At 49.0% G+C, this 20,128-nt stretch overlaps 2 protein-coding genes across 2 annotated transcripts; both read right to left on the reverse strand.

The window, feature by feature from the left end:
• Positions 1 to 304: 304 nt before the first annotated feature.
• On the reverse strand, positions 305 to 4,220 carry tigarb (TP53 induced glycolysis regulatory phosphatase b). Its single transcript, XM_030342164.1, has 6 exons — positions 4,099 to 4,220; positions 3,770 to 3,807; positions 3,436 to 3,557; positions 2,867 to 2,944; positions 2,351 to 2,461; positions 305 to 1,771 (listed from the first exon to the last, which is right to left on the reverse strand). The coding sequence occupies exons 1-6, from the start codon at positions 4,128 to 4,130 to the stop codon at positions 1,358 to 1,360; spliced, it is 795 nt and encodes a 264-aa protein (XP_030198024.1). The 5' UTR covers positions 4,131 to 4,220; the 3' UTR covers positions 305 to 1,357.
• A 1,726-nt stretch (positions 4,221 to 5,946) lies between these two features.
• ccnd2b (cyclin D2, b) lies at positions 5,947 to 19,166 on the reverse strand. The gene is given in 10 exon segments (XM_030342162.1): positions 5,947 to 9,084; positions 11,831 to 11,961; positions 11,964 to 11,978; positions 13,784 to 13,925; positions 13,927 to 13,944; positions 16,550 to 16,717; positions 16,719 to 16,766; positions 17,994 to 18,017; positions 18,019 to 18,117; positions 18,119 to 19,166. Coding segments are annotated over 10 exon segments (885 nt in total). The 5' UTR covers positions 18,194 to 19,166; the 3' UTR covers positions 5,947 to 8,919.
• Positions 19,167 to 20,128: the final 962 nt, after the last annotated feature.

Below are 20,128 nucleotides of genomic sequence, written 5' to 3' on the forward strand. Positions count from 1 at the left end.
GTGAAGCCAAGAAATCGATCTGTTTCGTGTCCGATGAATAAGTTCCTAAAATATGAACTTCCTTAATTAAAGACACATTGAGCAGCTATGCTCAGAAGCATAACCATGTTTAAATTATCGCTTTCTCTGAAGACACAAGATCTGAACCCAGAGTATGAACACTTCTATTCATGGAATTGATTCTTGCTGCGCTGTGTTTCTGAAGGGTTTAAAGTCTTTAGATGTGAAAAACAGCACAACCTCTTGTGCGAGTCCAGGCAGAAGGAGTTCACGTTGCGCACAATACTGAATGAGAGAATTCAAATTAAAGATTTCTGTCGTCTTTCAGTTTATTCCTTTTAGATAAAACAAAGACTACAGAGATTTCTAGACCCAAGCAAAATCAATTTAAAACGGTGACTTAAACAAGTTTCCACCTTTGGTTCCAAAATCCCATAGAGTAAAATTACTTAGGGATCACAATGGGAAACGTAGAGTTAAAAAAACACGTTACATTCAGTACATTAAAGAAAGTGCATGCTCCTCCCAAACACTCGGTATGGAAGTACAGTTTATACTTTTCCACCTCACATAGAAGATTCTGCACAATAATTACCAGACCCTCACCCAGACCGCCTCCTCCACCCCCAGTCTTAGGCCAGACCCTCACCCAGACCTCCTGCACCCCCCCGTCTTAGGCCAGACCCCCACCCAGACCGCCTCCACCCCCCGTCTCAGACCAGACCCTCATCCAGACCTTCTCTCCCCTCTGGACTCCTGTGAGGAGTACTATTCTGAGTCCCCCCAAAGCCCAAAGTCCTGGACCGGCAGAACTCTGCTGCCGGGTCCTTATCGACACGTCACACCATCCGCCTCCATCTGTAATGCCTTAAGGGGAAGGAGCTCTAAGGCCTTAATGGGACAGAGCTCTAAGGCCTTAAGGGGACAGAGCTCTAAGGCCTTAAGGGGACAGAGCTCTATGGCCTTAAGGGGAAGGAGCTTTAAGGCCTTAAGGGGACAGAGCTTTAAGGACTTAAGGGGACAGAGTTTTAAGGACAATGGGAAAGAGCTTTAAGGACATAAGAGACAGTTTTAAGGGCAAGGGGACAGAGCTTTAAGGACATAAGGGGACAGAGCTTTAAGGCCTTAAAGGGACAGAGCTTTAAGGCCTTAAGGGGACATAGTTCTAAGGGTGGTGACCCCCAGTCCCCATGGACATCCTTAACGCTGGAGCCGCCAGAGGCCGTCTATTTGTCATCTTTTAAATCGTTCATTCATTGTAGCTCTTCTCTTGATATAATTGAGTCTGTCTCCCCATGGGAAGCGCCTTGGGTCTGTCCTCCGCCATCACCTCAACATGCCCCCCCCCCCGCTCTCTCTAACACTCTTTCAGCCACTCCAGGTGCTCCTTCCTGTTGGTGAAGACGCAGCGTGCTGCAGTGAGCTCTACCGCCCCCGCGGCGCGCCGCAGCGTAAACAGGAAGCGGCTGACCCCCGTGTTGGGGCAGGGGGCCGTGAGCTGCGCGGGGCGGGCGCCGTCCGGCGGCGTGCAGCCCAGCTCCTCCAGGAGGTGCTTCACCGCCACACGGATGAAGCCTCCGTGGCTGACCGCCAAGACGTGGACCCCCCCCTCGGGGCCGGACCCCCCCTCAGTCCCGGACCCCCTCTCCTCCGAGCCGCCGTTGGGCGTGGCCGGGGGTCCCGGGGACCCCCCAGAGGTTGAGGCGTCGCCGTGGTCGTCCATCATCTGCTGGAAGAGAACCTTGAGGAAGTCTTTGAAGCGACGCTGGACCTGGGGGTGGAGCAAGAGGACGGGTCAGACCAAGTTGACCTGGTGTGGGGTGGGGGGGGCGATGTCACCTGGTCTCGATATTAACCAAGCACAACACTTATCTCAAATCATATATTTTGAACCTAATAGGTCCACCTAACCATCTCTTAACTGTTCAAACTCACCAAACTTACACTATCTAATCAAACTCACCTACTCATGTAGGTGAGTTTGATGTGTCTACAATGGCCGTGGCCACACAGAACCGTTCTCTCTTCTTACATAACTTCCTAATTATTATTTTTTCGCATTATCATAAAGGGCCACTAGATGGCGCCATTATAAAGGCAATAATAAACCTTTGGCGTTTATGGCTTCTTTTCAAATAGAGGACACATTAGAAGCAGACAGAGGAAACCCTTTCCTTTACAATCATTAGTTTTGCCCAAAAAAATCCCTTTATTGCAGCATTTAACACTGATAAAAACACATTTTGGCTGTGATGTGAGAACATTAAAACAATAGTTTCCTCCTCATGTTTCATCCCTTAATACTCAGACCAGGTCTCTGTAGGATCCAGGTGATCTGTGATCTACTCACCTGGTCTAGGGTCTCCCCCCCAGGGGGGGTGTAATCACGGCAGGACTGGCCGGCGGCGTTGGCCATGTTCTTCAGATCCTCTTTGGGTCGGCCCTCAGCGACCCCGAAGCCCTGCAAGACGAACCCAGAGCCATCCATCAGACTCCTGTTCTCCATTCCGTTCTCCATCACTCACCCCGTTCTCCATCAGACTCACCCTGTTCTCCACCCCGTTCTCCCTCCGACTCACCCTGTTCTCCATCATTAACCCTGTTCTCCAACCTGTTCTCCATCATTCACCCTGTTCTCCATCAGACTCACCCTGTTCTCCACCCTGTTCTCCACCCTGTTCTCCACCCTGTTCTCCACCATGTTCTCGATCATGTTCTCCACCCTGTTCTCCACCCTGTTCTCAAACCTGTCCTCCGTCTAACCCTGTTCTCCATCAGACTAACCCTGTTCTCCAAACTGTTCTCCCTCAGCCCTCAGACTCCTCAGACTCCCTTTGAACCAGACAGAAGAGTTAAGGTCTCGTACCCGCTCCCTGAGCAGAGGCTCCTGGACCGGCTCCACCCTGGTGCCCCCCGCGTTGGCCCTCAGGATCTGCTCAGCCGTCTGAGGACAGAACACACAATGACAGACACACACAGACAGACACACACACACACGACAGACACACACACACCGAGATACACACAACGAAAGACAAGAACCGAAGGACACACACACACACCGACAGACACACACACACACACACACACACACCGACAGACACATACACACACACACACCGAGATACACACAACGAAAGACAAGAACCGAAGGACACACACACACAGACACACACACACACACACACACACACACACAGAACATACACACACACCGACAGACACACAATGAAAGACAAGAACCGAAGGACACACACATCGACAGACACACACCGACAGTCACACACATCAGTCAGCATATTGTATTGATGTGATGTATGCATTATTGAATGTTTGTTTTGCGCGGTATGTCTGACAACAGATGGATACGAGTCTACAGACTGCAGGGGGGGTCAGAGAGCAGGGTTCAGACCCCAGGGGTCAAACCCGGACTACCTGGCGGGCTCGCTGCAGGTCACTGGTGTACACGGCGTCGAAGCGGAGGTCTCTGAGGTACCGGCCCACCGCCTCCGCCTGCCTCAGCCCTGTCTCCGACAGGGTGGTGTCCACGCCCTGACCTGACGACAGAGAACCACCGTCATCCCCACGTCACTGCTCATTGCTCAACCATCTAACTGGTTACACTGGAACAGGTTTTGACACACCCATATCTTTAACCCCAGCTGATGTGTGCCTGGCTGCTCCAGGATCAGCTGTAGGATCCTCCATACGGTCGACATACCTGACACGCTGATACAGGATCAGCTGATCCTTCCTATGTTGAACTCACCTTGCAGCAGCTTGTCTCTGTTGTACTGCGTCTCACCACTGCAAGGAGACAGTCAGTAAGACATCACGATTCAAGTATACAGTCATAGCATATAATGTTGACAACACAATACAACAGGCAGTTAAACAATCAGTTCAATACACTGAATGGTTTTGAGCTGACATCGCAGACAGCTCGTGTCACTCAACGTGTAACCTTCAAGACAGAATACTCCGACGACAGACTTTGAAGGCATCTCTTTATTTGGGGTTTCGACGCCAATCGTATTCAATAACAATGGTTATGCGTTTCATACTTCTGAGATAAAGGACTCGGCGATAATGACTTACTGTCGTACGATGGTCAGGCTAAATGTAAACATCGTCCCGGTCAATCAGGGTAACTTCCGGGTTATTCAGCGTGACGTAGCTGGTTGTCGTCACAGCAGCAGCCAATAGTGTGATACCTCAATTCAGGGTTAAAACTATGATAATATGGAATGGTCGTAAGTAAAAATAAACTTAATAATTATTAAGACTTAATAATCTAATAGACGGGGTCCACCAACAAGCATCACCATACTGTAATATTTCTGATTGGTGTTGCACCCCAAGGCTATGTCACTTACATATCTTTGGGGAAGGAGAGTCAGTGATGAACAGATCACAATAGAGAGTGGCCTCCTAAATAAACTGTTACCTGGAGATATTGTCCTAGCAGACGGTGGGTTTAATATTGGTGATAGTGTGGGATTTTACTGTGCTTCACTAGATACCTGCATTCACCAAGGGGAGAAAACAGGTGTCAGCGTATGAGGTGGCAGAAACTAGAAAAATAGCTAATTTGCGTATTCATGTGGAGAGAGTCATATGATTAGTCTGAAGAAAATATCAGATTTTGCAAAGCAGGGCTATGCCCATAGAGAACATGGCAACAAAACCAGGCGAGGCACTAGCATTGATTGACAAGATTGGGGTAATTTGTTGTGTCTTGTCTAATCTTTCGGAGTCTGTCGTCCCATTGGAGTAATGGAGTGGGGAAGGAGGAGGAGGAGGAGGAGGACAAATATTTAAATACTATACTTCAATACTATATAAATTATATATATATATATAATATATATAATATATATATATATATATATATATATATATATATATATATATATATATAATAAACATCTTCCAAACAGCCAGAACTCACAAAGACCACACTCAGGTCATAACAATAGACCTCTGAAGAATAAGTCCCGGTTCCCTCGGTCAAATGTCTAAGGGAAAGAACATGGGTTTTTGATCGTCATACATAACAAACTCAGTAGTTGGCGAAGAAGTAAAAGCTGCGAACGTTCTACACACTTTTCCCATCTAGTTTCGACTAGGTTTTTGGATCGTCGGTGCCGTTAAAGTAGTGAACGATTCTAAATGACACTTTTAACGGCACCGACAATCCAAAAACCCAGTCGAAACTAGATGGAAAAAGTGTGTAGAACGCTGACAATTTTTTTATGCCTCCATACTTTTATAGGCTTTCCCATCGACATAGGTTTAAAAACTATTAATTGATCCTATTTCAGAACACTGCTTTCTGTAACTAATTGAAACATATTTGCACTGGGAAGAAATGCCCAAAACAGAATAAAGTGCAAAATAAAATCGGTTGTAAGGATTATGCTGCCGCATTGTGCTGTGAATTTTAATAATTAAAAGAAAAAAAAATATATATATTAAATATAATTTTTTTTTTTTCCAAGAGTGCCAATGATTATGCTGCCCCCTGCCAGTGGTGGCCCCATGCTAGTGGTCGCACGCATGCCTAGGGTTGCCGACCCCTGGTATGAAGGACTAGATACTTAGTGATGTTCACAGCCTCGATTGTTGGCAAATCCTTAGGTTCTACCGAAAACTCACTCTTCTTTATAAGATACGGATCACGCCCAACATATTTACTAATTAGTTGTTTGTATCTTTTTCTAGAAACGGGCTCTAAATCCTTACAATACGGACTCTCTGTAACGGTTTCCTCCATAGACGTATTTTACTTTTTACTTCCTGACCTCCATTTGAAAACGCGCCCCTTTCGCGCGTCATCAAAATCAAGTGACTGAAACCCACCTATTGAGCCCAAATTCCAAACCACTACATTATTGTAGTGGACAGTTGGAGAAGTGAAGTGAAAACATCAGAGTCGGTAGAAAGTAAGTTTTAGCCAATTTATTGAGCAGATATTTTGGACCGGAAACAACTGAGTTGCATGATGGTCTCCCACTGTTTGGTGAGGGGAGTCATACATGTATGACTGTCACTTTAGGGATTGGATCATGTGTTATGACATGATCCCATTCCTAAAGTGAGCATTGATAAACTACAGCACCACTCTCTGGTGTCTACAGATGGCCCAGTACCTCAAAACGGACTGAAACAAGGGTACGGGAAATCTCAAAGTAGGCAAACAACATAATGTAGATCTTAAATTAGATATTGTACATTTAAATGTGTGGTAAAGCCCATCTGTAATTTAGCACCATTGATGGAGAGATTCAATTTGAGCAGACCAAAGGGAATAGTGACAATTGGGGAATTTCCAGAGAAAGTGGGAAGCTGGTGGACAGAGGCTTGTTATTGGTCAGAGTTGTGATGAGGTAATTCAGGATGGGGAACCTCACTCATTCTGCGTTAAGAACCTGAGGTACACACACATGACAAGAAGCAGCGAGAATATGATCGACTATAAAACACAAAAGTTACACATGAAGAGAATAAACATGCTTTTTTTTCTAGTTTTTTTTCCAAAACATCTGAAATCATGAGTGCTTCCAGTCCCACACCAACACACACACACACACACACACACTCAAACACACGACACTCACAAAGCTAGGAATCGGTTACATGTCATAATCCATAATATAGCAGCACACTGGAGGATCACAAACAGGAAATGTCATCAGGGTACAAGCCTAGGAAGAAGAGCTTAATAGCAGCAGAAGGAAAAGAGAATATCGAGAATATATTATATAATATATAGTATCACTTTGGGAAATCACTTTCAAACCACTGAAAAACAATTACTGGAAAAACAGCTTTGACAATTTTCCATTTTAAAGCACATAAGATTGACAAACAGAATGTTTTCGAGGTTATTTTTTCAAACTAATAACATACAACACAGGCGAACAACTTTGTATTTCATATAAAAAGGCGTCTTACAAGACAGTATTTTTTGTAACTCAGTACAGAGCAGTTTATACTTTTTTAATTTTTTTAAAGAACACACTAAAAAAATTACCATAACACAATTTTGCTCAAAGTATGTACACAAAACTTTCAACGAACTGTCTGAAAGATTCGCTGTGAATTAGGAAAACAAATATTCAAGTAAGGTTAAGTAAAACACACCAAGATGTATATCTAAATATAGATAAATGCGTGTGTCTAGACGTGACTTGGATTATCGGTCTGTGCATTGCAACTGATTTGGTTCCATATTCAACACAACTATAAAATGGTAAACCTAACCTCCTCACCGAGCAGGGGATAGCTTTGAAGACAAAGTGCATTACCCCGCATGGGAATCCAGCCCAGAATCGATCAAATAACTTAAAAAAGGGGGAGGAGTTTAGAGGGGGAGGGGGAGGGGGATGCGAGCCCTACCCACCCATCTCTCCTTAACCGCCTTCCCATTTCCATTGGCAAGGAGTGTGATTTCAAAAGTGCATGAAGTTTGATCCAAATCCCCCCCACCCGTAAACTCTCGCCCACCCACCCGCTTGTAAATGTCCACGTGAAATGCAAACTCAACGGTCAAATGGTCCAGGAGACCCTGCGATGACACCGCAGGGCACCACTGGGTTTTCCATCGAGCGACTTGCAAACTAGTTCCTGTGATCCACTCACTTGACCCGTGACTCTCAAAGTTATAAGTTATATAGCTTAAGTTTACCTTCTCCCCCTGGTTCATCAACAAACCCCTCACCAGTCCTCTGCCATCAGAGGCCGCTCCATTCCCTCCTTCCTTCTGCTCAGTTCTACTCTACCGACATTAAAACCTCCTCACTTGTCTTTTAAAATTCTTTCACTCCACATCCACGTTACCTAAACCTCAAACACATCACCTGCACTTCCTCTAAAAACCTTAGACATGGCATCGGCCATCTTGACGAGGTCAGCGTGTGGGTGACCCCCCCGACTCCCATCCAACATCCCGAAGGTTTCTGCATTCATAATATCTGCGGAGATCGCTAGCGAATCGAGCACCGCCATCAAAACCTAGCAAGTCGAACGTAGCCATATGGAAATATACCAAATATTAATTGGGGCTGCGGAGTCTTCGTTCCCCTCTCCTGAAGCGGGCCCAGCCCACTCTTGGCCAGCAAAAATGAGCATAAATATAAGGGTTGCCCTAACTACACATGTACAATATGTGCAGCAGACAGGGGAAAGGCAGAGAGCTAGCGCTTCCACTGTGTTAGCGAAGCAGGTAGATAGCGCTTCTCCATTAGCTGAGCAGCTAGCCAATGCCTTTGCTGCCATTAGCTAGCTTGTATACAAGTATACGCGTAGGATCAGCAAATAGTTGACAGCATATTAAACTGGTTTCCTGTACGGCAGAAATTGCTCGCAAGACAACCATATAGACTTAATTGATTACGTTATGTTTTTCTCTAGATTCTATGGAAAAAAAATTGTAACATAGTAATGTAATTATATATGGTAATTATTATTCAAGTAGGAAATATATTTAGATTTCTGGTTTGAGAACCTAAAGGCACTATCAAGTTTTGTACGATTTCCATGCAGCTTTTCGAAGAGCCGTGTTTATTATAGATGACCTATATAAAAAGTCATCATATCACCAGGGTGTAGAAAGGGGGGAAATAGAATCCGATATTTAAATCAGCGTTAAGTGACTTGGAATATCCACGGAAAGCTAACACGGTTAAACACGCCCCAATCACAGGAGGCCCCCCTTACTGGGACTCCAGACTGGCAGCTCATTGGTTAACAGAACATGCTCCATTCCGCTCATCCTCTAGCCGATGGTGGCAGGGTGACAGGGTGCAGGTGGGGGAGGAGGTGAGTTCATAGGTTGACATCGCAGACGTCAGTTGGGGCGGTGGTGTTGGGGGGGAGAGGGTGGGGGTGGTGTTGGAGGGGCTGGTGGGTGCGAGTTCAAGGTTGAACGTCGCGGACGTCGGTGGGGGTGCTGGATAGGTCCTGCTGCTCCCGGGTATTTTCCCCGGTGTAGTGGCCCTTGTGGGGCCCTTTGCTCAGGCCCTCCCGGAGGCTGCTGACCAGGACCCTCTCTATCTGCTCCTGGCATTCCCGCAGGCAGTCCTGGAAAACACACAGGGGGGGGGTCACAGCCATCAGCGACACAGCAGAGACCATACAAGGTACACACACTGGAGAAGACCGCAGGGGGGCCAAGTTCTTCTTCTTCCTAAAACCTCCACTGCCAAGTCCAGCTGGAGGTGTGAAGGCCCGGAGGCCGCTGCAGGCCGCCACGCACACTTCAACAAACGTGGACTATTGGATTAGCGAGTGTTAGCGTGTGATATCCGCGCGACGGTATCTGGATGTTTGGTCACATGCGCCGCATACCTCCGGCGGGTGAGCGGTGGGTTCTGCGGTAAGTGGTCTAGACCGCGGTGAGAACAATGGGTCCCAGGCACCCACTGATACCAGCGACCCCCGGCTGCTAGGGCCCAGGAATCCTCTACACACGCAAGAGGGCGGGCCGAGCGGGGCCGCAGCCATTGGCTGGTGGACACCAGGAAGATCGTTTCTTTCTTCACGGGCCCAGCGGAGGTTTTAACCAGCCCCCCCCCCGGTGCCAACTCTCACAGAACAACATAAGGCCAGCGCCCAAGTGGTTTATGGAGAGCAAACATAACGTCTTTCTGCTTAGCTTGTTACGCTGAGAGTTGTCAGGCGTGTGGTTTAACAATGACTTGTAACCAAAGAACACAACACTTGGCATTCTTTCCCAAACTCTGAGCAGTACGGGTCAACGGCCGATGAAACGCATGAAGGAGCTGCAATGAACCTCCATCCTGGTACAAAGCGCGAGTTATTGGATGTCGAAAGCTAGTCTTTTCTTAGCAAGTACACGTTTTTGGACTCAATCTTGTGCTACAAGACTGAGTGAAACAAAAGGCCTGTGTTGTGCTCGGTACATGTGCGTGTTTGGGGGGGTGGGGGCGGGGGGAGGTACGAGAGTGGGGGTTCACACCCAGACGGACTGAGACACGAGTCTCCCCAGAGTGTACAGGAAACGAGCCGTGACCCGCTGACCTCTGGACGGGGGACAGATCCCAGATCAGTGGCACAGGATGTTCAGAGACGTGTTCCACCGTGCTCAGGGAACATGACCCCCCCGGGACCCACCCCCACACGTCTACCTGCGCGGTCTGGCAGCATGTGGGAGGTCTCCAGCGGTGCAGACTTGGGGGGGGTGGGGGGGGTGGTGGGGGGGGGGGGGGGGGGGGGCCCCCCCTGAAGAATGCATGGGGGCCCACAGAGGGGCCCGCATTCCTTTGAAACGTGGGGATAATTGGAACTGATGGTACGCGGTGGGAACGCCTGTTGTGACGGCGGGCTGTGGCGGGGGCCCGCGTTGCCAACGGCGACCGGACACCAGCACGAGGGGAGGTGGGCTGTGGTCGGGGGGGCTGGGTGGTTCTGTCGTCCATTGGTTGGTTTTTGTTTCAGCATCTGTCTTTAGTAATAACGTACCCATGACAATACGGCTACACAGAGCCGTGTGTTCTGGGCCTATAGGGGGACGGGCGGGCCCCCAGAACGTGTAAGACACAAGCGTGTCTGCTATGAGCGCATGGAAGAGTTGGTCTGAGCTAGACTGGGCGGCTCCACCATGAACCATGCATTCGACATTCAGGCTAATCCCCTTGTAGCTAGCGAGCCAGGTTCGATTCCCATTCCTGCGGTTGGACGGTACACGTCAATCCCCATCTATTAGACCCCTCCGTCGTTCCTCCCTCTTCTGTCTATTGAGGTACAAACGGTAAACTAACGTACACATGAAAAACGTAACAAATCTCCATTAGTAGAGATAACCCTAGTATCTCCCCCCCTCCCCCTCCCCCTTAGGATCTCCCCCCGTAGGTCCCCCTCTTGTAAAGATGGCGCTGTGTGTTTTTAAGCACAGACGTACTAGAGTCTAGCAGGAGGGGCCGCTGCAGAAGAGGGCCGCTGAGGGACCGCCAGCGCTGGACCACAAGAATGTGGGCTCCGTCTTCTGAGAGATCCCTGCCTGCTGAGGCCCTTTATAGCAGCCGTCTGCTGGCCAGCGCCCAAGCCCGTTCAAAAGAGCTTTATTGGCACCCGAGTGGAATACATCACAACCGTGTTCTAACAACAACAACAAGTTTTCTTTCCCGTGTGTGCGTCTGTGTGTGCGTCTGTGTGTGCGTCTCTGTGTGTGTGTCTCCGTCTGTCCTTTCTCTCTTCCCCCCCCCCCCCCCCCCGAGATTGAGAAATAGCTCATACTCATTTCCAACCACTGTTTACATTTTTAGGGTCATTTAGTTTAGAAAGTCGATTTGTAATTATGGCACGACATCTGTAAATAAAAGACTCTCATGTTTAGTTTTGGTGCAGGAGGAAATGGAGGACTCTGTTCTCCATTGGTGGCAATCCCTTTTAGATTCATCATCATCTTTTAGGTACAAATATAGAGTAGAGCTCTCCTCATTTATCAGTCGGTTCACCCATAAAAACCTCCATGCACACCAGTACAATTATAAAAAAAAGGTCTGTTCTTTTTCCACCAGGTTCCATTTGATAGGGTAGGCCGATCCATCCCACAACACATCTGGATGGGCAGTACCACTGGCTGTGATGCCACTTGTGATGTCACAAACAAGTCGATTTTGAAATGGCTCGGAATAGCTGTTCATTAACCAACCCCAAGTGGGATCGATCACTAGACGGGCTCTTCCATGACCCAGGTGCCCCGGTGCCCACCACCTCGGTGTTGGTGATGGGCCCGGTCTGAACAGCGTGTGGAGGCTCATCATAGATCCAGGGTACAACACCAATAGGTGGTCCAGGTACTCACCACCTCGGTGTTGGTGATCTTGCCCAGCAGGACGTTGAGGTGGTCCCGATGCAGGGCCTGGTCGGCGAGTTCGTGCTGCATGCCGCAGATGGCAGCGCCCACGCTGCCCGTGGCGATCATGGAGGGGGGGTTCGGGCCAGGCTGAAGTCTGCAGGGGGGGGGGGGGGGGGGGGGGGGGGGGGGGGGGGTTAGTGTTTACGATGCGTTGAGGGCATTTGCGTACGTTAGCGATTGGAAACATGCGGAGCGCTGGTCTTAATTGCAAGCCCTGACAGTCTTGTTGATAAAGCCGGCATGGGGATTCCAGACGCCTGATTGGCTCGGAGACCGTGAGAACGCACTCCAGCCCCCACAACCACGATCTGGCAGATCTGCTGTCGTATCCGAGAGGCTGCACACAACAATGAGGAAACCAGCAGGAATTATTCCGGACCCGTGAGAATCGGGTTCCAGGACCCCCCCCCCCCCACCCCCACCAACCCCCGCAGGAAGGTGTGGGACGGAGGTCCGGACTTGACCATGGAGACAACAACATCTTAGCCCCCCCCGACCACAGAGATTACATTAGCAGAGTCTGGAGGGTATCGAGGTGGACGGCTGTTGCTATGGGAACGTCTCCAGCGCATAGGAGCACGCCTCCGTCAGTCAGGGGCCGCCACCGTCAGACACATCAAGTCAGACGGGAAAAGCGAACAGTCGGCAGCGAGCAGCCGTGCAGCGAACGGCTGTGTAGCGAACAGACTGCTTTCAGTCCCAGCATCCTGCTCACCCACAAGAAGAGGCCCGCAGTGACGCCACCAGGCCCAGAAAAAGACCGGCAGCTCGGGCGGCTCTACGCCCCCTGGGGGGGTGAGGACCAGAGAGGGAGAGGACGAGGTAGGGAGAGAGAGAGGACGGAGCCCAGCTGTGCATAGGAGGGGCTCTCCATCATAAGAATAACATCTTCAGTCCACAAAAAAAAAAAAAACTCCAAACATTTACATTAGCACAAATCCTCACCAGGCCTCCCTCTCTCACAAGCCCCCCCCCCCCCCCCTCTCCCACGTCCATCCCCACCTCCCTCCTCCCTCTCTTCATTACCCTCTCCAACTCCCTTGGCCCTACAGCCAGTCTGAGCTGGGCTAGGCTATAACCAGTTGCTTACGAAAGGTTCAAGCGACCACAGCAACACACCCAGAGGGAGAGAGGAGAGAACCAGAGAGAACGAAGAGAGAGAGAGAGAGGGAGAGAGAGGAGAACGAGAGGGAGAGAGAGAGAGAGCATCACACATCAGCCCCGCCACAGCCTGCAGCAGTGAAGCCACACCAGTGGGCGGGGGGGGGGCTGAGTATGGTGAGTGGCCTGTGGTTCGATTAAGCGTTCCCAGTAAACCAGTGGCGACCACAGAGCCGTACGCACAGAGCCCTCGTAACATTCCCCCCCCACTTCCTCCTCTGCTTTGAAACAAGGGAGGGATACTGGGAACACTGGTGAAAATGCATACAGGGGTGGAGGTATACAGGGGTGGAGGTATACAGGGGTGGAGGTATACAGGGGTGGAGGTGGGGTTATAAACGTCTGAGCGTGTTCTTGAACGCAGGGCGTCTGGCCGCGTGCGTGAACGCGCGATGTCTGCGTTCATAAACAGCCCATTGTTTACCATTCACTAATATTACCTTTTCGAGGTCAGGCACGCTTTCCTCCAATGTGAAGTGCCGGGAGTTCAGATCCATGTCATTAAGGGGCAGGTGTGGTCCTGAGGGACCTGGGACCAATCTTCTTACTGCGTATGCGTGGTGTGTGAGAGTGTGCGTGTGCATGCATGCTACAATGCGACCTGGCCTCAGGTCCTCTGATAGCTAATCAGAGAGGAGGAGGAGGTGGACCCAGCCAGGAGTCAACGGTTGGGCTGGGACGGCCCCCCCGTTTCACTCCATACGACTGAACAACAGGTAGGCGTGACTGATTGCGTACCTGTAGCACAGAGGGCGATGAAGGTCTGCGTGTGCCTGCGGATGAGAGGCAGCTTGTCCTTGGGGAGTGGCAGCCGGTGCATGATGTGCTCGATGAAGTCGTTTGGGATGACCGTCGCAATGTTCCACCGCAGCTTTCCGAGAAACCACCAGTTCCCAGTCCTGTGGAGCGGAGAGCGTCAGGATCAGAACCTGCTCTTGTAGGAGGGAGAAACCGTGTGGAGGTTCTCACTATGCTCCTCCGTCTGGGTCCTAGGGGGTAGGACCGTGCGGAAGGTTCTCCCTATCCTCTTGGTAGGAGGCAGGACGGTGTGGAGGTGATCAAGGAGTTCTGGGTTGGATCCCGTTGTGAGAGGGACCCTCACACTGTGCCTGGTCGTTAATGACATCGGAATTAAAAAGGTGAGATATTAAACCAGCCGCTGTGAGGTGTGATTAGCCTTTACACTGGGTAGGTAGGCTGGTGGACTGATCCAGCCACCACAGGGGGATAGATCTAGGTGGACACGGCCACTGGTGTTGTCAGAAGAGGCCATTTTCAAAACGGCTTGCAACTGCTAATTGACAGGTGCGCACTCACACCTGGTGGTATTATACGTCACGTCACCTTCACAGAGGTCACTCTAAATTAGAAAATAAAAAAAAACACAAATCTGCATATTGGTGTGATGCACGATATATCGGCAGTGATATCGTTATCGGCCGATAGTCATTTTTTAACATATCGGCATCGGCCCGATAAGTAAAAACTGGTCCGATATTAACAGCCGATATTTATTTCCGTCTAGTTGCCGTTGTGTGTTTGCCGTTGTGTGCGTCACTGACATTGTCAGTGACGCAGCCAGAGAAGACGCACGGACAGGCAGTACAGGAGTGCTTGTCACCTTAACTGAAAAGAATCAATGTCGGCGGTTTGGATGTTCTTTACTGTCTCAAATGAAGGTACTCGAATTGCAATATGCAGTACTTGCAAAGCCGAAGTAATGCGGAGGATGCCGTGTCAAATCATTCAACACCACTAGTGGTGCAACGGTTCACGGTGTTCCCGTGATCCGTAAGGTTAAACCCTCAAGGTTCGGGACGCAAGTGATCCGCGGATCGGCTGATAAAAAAAAAAAGTGTGCGTTCACGTGATCAGCGCATATTTAAAAAGGACAATTCCGGTATTAACAACATCATCAAGTATCGTAGAGAAATACAGTTTCTGTTGTGTTTTATTTGGCGTTCCGTAATCCCATTGAAACGGAAACCGGATCCGGACATGTTTATATTTTGGTTGTAGTCTTTTCGCTCGGTTCTCCGATCAACAGTAGGCTAGAACCAAGTAAAAGACTACAACCAACCTCCCTTGATATATTTGATTTAGCCTATTTCACAGATTTGAGTTGAAATCGACTTAAAACTTGAAACACTTTTTGTAATTTATTAGACAAGTGTCTGGTTTCCATGAATATTGGCAAATTTGATTTAAGTTATAAAACCTTGTCAAGATATTTGATTTGTGATCATTATTGTGATTTATGATCCAAACTTTTTCACTGTTAGTAACTTCTGTTTGTTATGGATGCCCTGTAACTTGATGAAGAAACAATGTATTTCGAAGTTTTGGAAAATAAAGAAGGAAATAACTTTTTCATATTCACTGTGTTACATGTTCTTCTGTATACCAAATCATCATAGAAACTTGTTTTATACCAATATCGGTAAATATCTGTTATCGGCCGTAACAGCAATTTTTATATCGGATATCGGTATCGGCTAGAGAGTACTAGCTAGCCAACCACCTAGCCAGCACCCACCAAGTAAAGACCAAAAAATATACATAGTGTCACCCTTTCATGATGTTTCTCAATGAACAGGATGAATGGAGAGGACCATGTAGTCCTTCACATGCCTCCTCTGAAGCAGATAAGTCACTACTTTCTCAGCTGTCTGTCCTCCTGAGTGACTGAGTGAGTGAGGTAGAAACTGACTGATGATAACGATGACGATGACTAGTACACATAAGCCTGCAGACAATGCCCCGCCGTTCCCCGAACAAGAAGGGCGGCTTCTATTAACCCGTCTGGATGACAGAGCCAAGATGGCAGCCCTTCTGTTTGGTACTTTTCCGTTACCCAGAGATGACTTCAGTTATCTGGTTAGTTGAACTCCCCTGGTACCGATGTGCGGTTGACGTTTTTGATTACACACGTTCAAATACCAAGTATTTTATTGGCAAGAGATCTCTCAAAAAGATCTCAAAATCAAAAACATCACAAGACATACAAGGTTAATTTTTCATTCAAACCTAATATTTACTGAGTGTTGTGTAAATAGTTAAGTGGGTTGCCTTTGAGGTTCAATCTATAAAAAGGTTATTTTAAACGACTGTTTCTTTACATTAATCAAGGATTTCCACAGAACTAATAGAACACATATCTTTGAATTGCTCTCAAAGACAGAGTTCAAAAGGCTTGCATTCAAAAATGCAACTCATAAAGAGTTTAAAACGTTCATAACCTACTAGGAAACCCAGACGCTGTTCTGCCTGACGGCCACCATGGGCAATGACGGCGCCACCGCGTTACCGTTACAGTCAGACAGCGGGGCGCAGTGGGGAGGGATGTTGCTCATTGTACACGTGATTAACTGAACAGAGAATAATACATTTCCTGTGGCTCCAGTTCAGTTCTGGCCAACATTCTAGAGGGAATCTAAAACAGCCTAATATGGCGTTCAGCACTCAGATGAACGAGACTTTTCGAGAGAGGGTTTAGCTTCTCACCAGTAGTTCCCGCGGGCTGATGGAGTTGTCCGTGTAGCCACAGAGCTTCTCCGCCAACAGCGTCCGGCAGTCCTTGAGCTTGGAGGCGATGAAGAGGCAGACGGCGCCCAGCAGCTGCAGGTAGCCCTTCTTGGTGGGCTCAATGGCCAGGAAGCGGTCCAGATAGCTGAATGGCCATGGGGAACACATCCTCGTTGGAGCTCTCCTCTTCACACACCTGAACATGTAAGGAAAAAAGATTATTCAAGAGTTATAACCAGATGATAAGGAGACCACACCCACAGAGAAGACCTGCACAACCGGGCATAGCAGGTCCTGGACCTATACTTACCAGGAATACCAGTCTGGACCTAAACCCACCAAGTCTGGGACCTAGGCCCACTAGGCCCAGGACCTAGGTCCACTAGGCCCTAGGCCTAGGTCCAAAGCCTGGATCAGGTCTGGGACCTAGGTCCACTAGGCGTGGGCCCACCAGACTGGGACCAGACGCATTAGGTTTGGGACCTAGACCCCACTAGGTCTGTGGATCAGGCCCGGGTCTAGACCCACTAGGTCCTAGTTCAGGCCCGGGACTTAGACCTAATAGGTCTAGTTCAGGCCCGGGACTTAGACCCAATAGGTCTAGTTCAGGCCCGGGACTTAGACCCAATAGGTCTAGTTCAGGCCCGGGACTTAGACCCAATAGGTCTAGTTCAGGCCCGGGACTTAGACCCAATAGGTCTGGACCCCCCGGGTACGGTCTGCTTGGGTCTGGCTGGTACTAGACTAAACGTTGACTTTATTTTCGGTCAAGACTTTGAACTAAAAAACATGCAATGAGCTACCATGTAGGAAGTGGTGCAACACCACCCCCGCACTCCTCCTCCACCACCTTTGAGGACTCAACGCTGCTAAATACTAGTTTGAACTAAATGCAAATAAACAAAAATAAACTACCAGCACATACTTTAAGGTTTAAGCACTTTAGGGACGCGACGGGTTTTTGCATGAAGTTCTGAACTACAGGCACCAGTTTCTGCCATGCATGTTGCTGCTTTTCAGGAATTCATAATAATTCATTAAAACCCCGGATATGTGCGCTGATTTCATGTAAATTAAGCCTAATCTCTTCGTGTTTAAGTGATTACGGCTCGAGGACAATTCCAACCGGTTTACTGTGAACTTTGTGCAAACACCCCACGACTCAATGCATTCGTGTCGTGGTGGAATTTCCTTGTCTCCCACGCCAGTGATGAGTCTCTCCATTCCACCTTAACATCTCAAGTCCAGCCTTAACATCTCCAGACCAGCCTTAACAGCTCCAGACCAGCCTTAACATCACCGCTCCCCTACATGTTATAGACTCAGGTTGGGAGGACGTGCAGAATGCTTCAACAGGTCGCCAGCAGTTCGCGGTGGTTCTAATTCCTGAAACAACAACCATTGAGCCCAGCAGCAGACCCACCTCGTGCATCCAGTCGGCCACCATTCCTCCTCATGTAGGGCTTGATGTCCTCCGGCACGACCTGGAAGTAGGAGGACTGCGGGAGGAAGCGTTCCTCCACCATCAGCAGGCTTTGCAGGACCCGGGTCATCGTAGAAGATGTTGGGGTCCGGCGGGGCCCGCACCACTTTGTCCGACTCGAGGCAGAGAAGGTGGTCCATCGCTCTTTGTCTGGCTCAATAATAATAATAATAATGCTAATAATAATAAGCAAACGAAATAAATATGACACACACACACTTATACAGACAGGCCTCGGGGACAGAGAGAGCACGAGGACAGCGGCCCGGGACGGAGCATGGGGAGAACGCAGCGCTGATGTCTCCTCCTCCGCCTCTCGTCTCCTCTGCGCTGCTCACTGAGCTGCTACTCAGAGAAGGAGGGTCGACCAATCAGCCGTAACGCCAGGATACCTAACGTCATCGCCGATTGGGTCGAGGCTGCGGACCAATGAACGGCCTGCAGCGGCGTTGGCTATTATGGCTCATATAATATGCTTGTTTACGTTTTATGTACGGGTTTTGTATTTGACCACCAAAGAAAACACGTCACCAGTACCGACCATCATATTCACTCAGATATCATTAATAAACATCGATATGTTTCGTGCCCTTCACCAAAACGATGCCTTTCAAATGATCACGAGCAGCACAACGCTCATGATAGCAGGCATGCTGAACAAGTCACTGCGCATAAAGAAGAAAACCTTTGAACACATGAAAAGCTTTTTTCCTTTGCTATCTTACACACTTTGAAGCATGAAATTATACAAGGAAACGACTGTTGGTGTAGTTTAAGCTGATCTCCAAAGTGCCTGAAGGTAAGGGGAAAAGAGCAGCTCAGATCATTCATGTAGTGATACAGGATCACAGCCAATAAACCTCTTCCAAGCCAAGGCTATTAGTGGAGAAGCGTGTACAAAGTGCACATCAATCTCCCAGAAACCTGCAGAGCAACACAGTTGATACAAACATCAGCCAGTAAATATGTCATTGAGCCTTAAAGCTGTTAAAGGTTAGACTAAGGCAGTACCCTCAGCCTGCTGGTTTGAGGCACGGTGAGAATATCTTTGTGGAGTCGACCTGTCACTGTACGAGACAGTTTTAGCGTATAGATCAGGGAAATCGATCTCGTCTGTCGACCACAGGTGTCAGAGACTCTCGTCACTGGTGGAGAGAACAAGGGAGGAGCAGAGAGGAAGGAGATGTCTCTCTCTGGTTGATTTCTTTCCTAAATCTTCTCTTCTGCTTTTTCTGTTCTCTCTTGACAACTGTATTAACCTGCAGCAGTTATTCAGGAGCCTATATTTCTGACATAAGTTAAGAGTTATCTCTGAAGGTCTTTGTAATGTTGGGTGCGGTCTTATCAACGGAGACAAACAGGTGTGAGCTGTAGGCCTACCGGTCTCCTCACAGTTGTGTTATTGTATTACAGAAGATGGGGGGGGGGGGTTGAGGTCAGGGCCCCCGGTAAAGGCTCCGTGGCTCGTTAGACATTCAGTCCACTCATGGTGTGCTTCCCCTGTCCCTGGCTCCTTCCTCTGGGGTCGGAGGGGGGGGGGGGAGGGGGGGGGATGTTCCATGAAGGATGTCCTGTGATGGCTCTCCCCGTCCTCCTAGAGGACCCCTCCTCCTCCTCGGTGTTTGTGGTTCTTTCCAGGATGCTGACGGTGCCGTCGTGCTCCTGTTGTCCGCACCATTCAGTCACGTAGCTGATGCACGTATCATCGACGCTTTGAGCGCAGACGACGTCCAGGGGGTTAGGGGTGTCTTGCTATAGCCTGCATATAGGTAAGGCCGTTAACATTTGGGGATTGAACCCCGGTCCTTTCAGCTAGTTTAACACCTGCCTAGCCAGTAGACTATCCTGTCCCCAACAATTGCAGTTCACCAAAACGAGAGCATCACAGAAATCCCATATACGTTACGCTTGCCTTCCCTCTCTCCTCCTTCCCTCTCTCCTCCTTCCCTCTCTCCTCCTTCCCTCTCTCCTCCTTCCCTCTCTCCTCCTTCCCTCTCTCCTCCTTCCCTCTTTCAACTCCTTCCCTCTCTCCTCCTTCCCTCTCTCCTCCTTCCTCTCTCCTCCTTCCCTCTCTC

This window comes from Gadus morhua, chromosome 19 (assembly GCF_902167405.1).
Source record: "Gadus morhua chromosome 19, gadMor3.0, whole genome shotgun sequence".
NCBI lineage: Eukaryota > Metazoa > Chordata > Actinopteri > Gadiformes > Gadidae > Gadus > Gadus morhua.

Excerpts from the sequence above, each read along its gene's own strand:
- tigarb (XM_030342164.1), bottom strand. The coding sequence starts at position 4,130 with ATGTTTACATTTAGCCTGACCATCGTACGACA. Across the intron at positions 3,558-3,769 it reads CAGAGACAAGCTGCTGCAAG|GTCAGGGCGTGGACACCACC; the intron begins GTGAGTTCAACA and ends CTCTGTCGTCAG. Across the intron at positions 2,945-3,435 it reads ACCTGCAGCGAGCCCGCCAG|ACGGCTGAGCAGATCCTGAG; the intron begins GTAGTCCGGGTT and ends TTCTGTCCTCAG.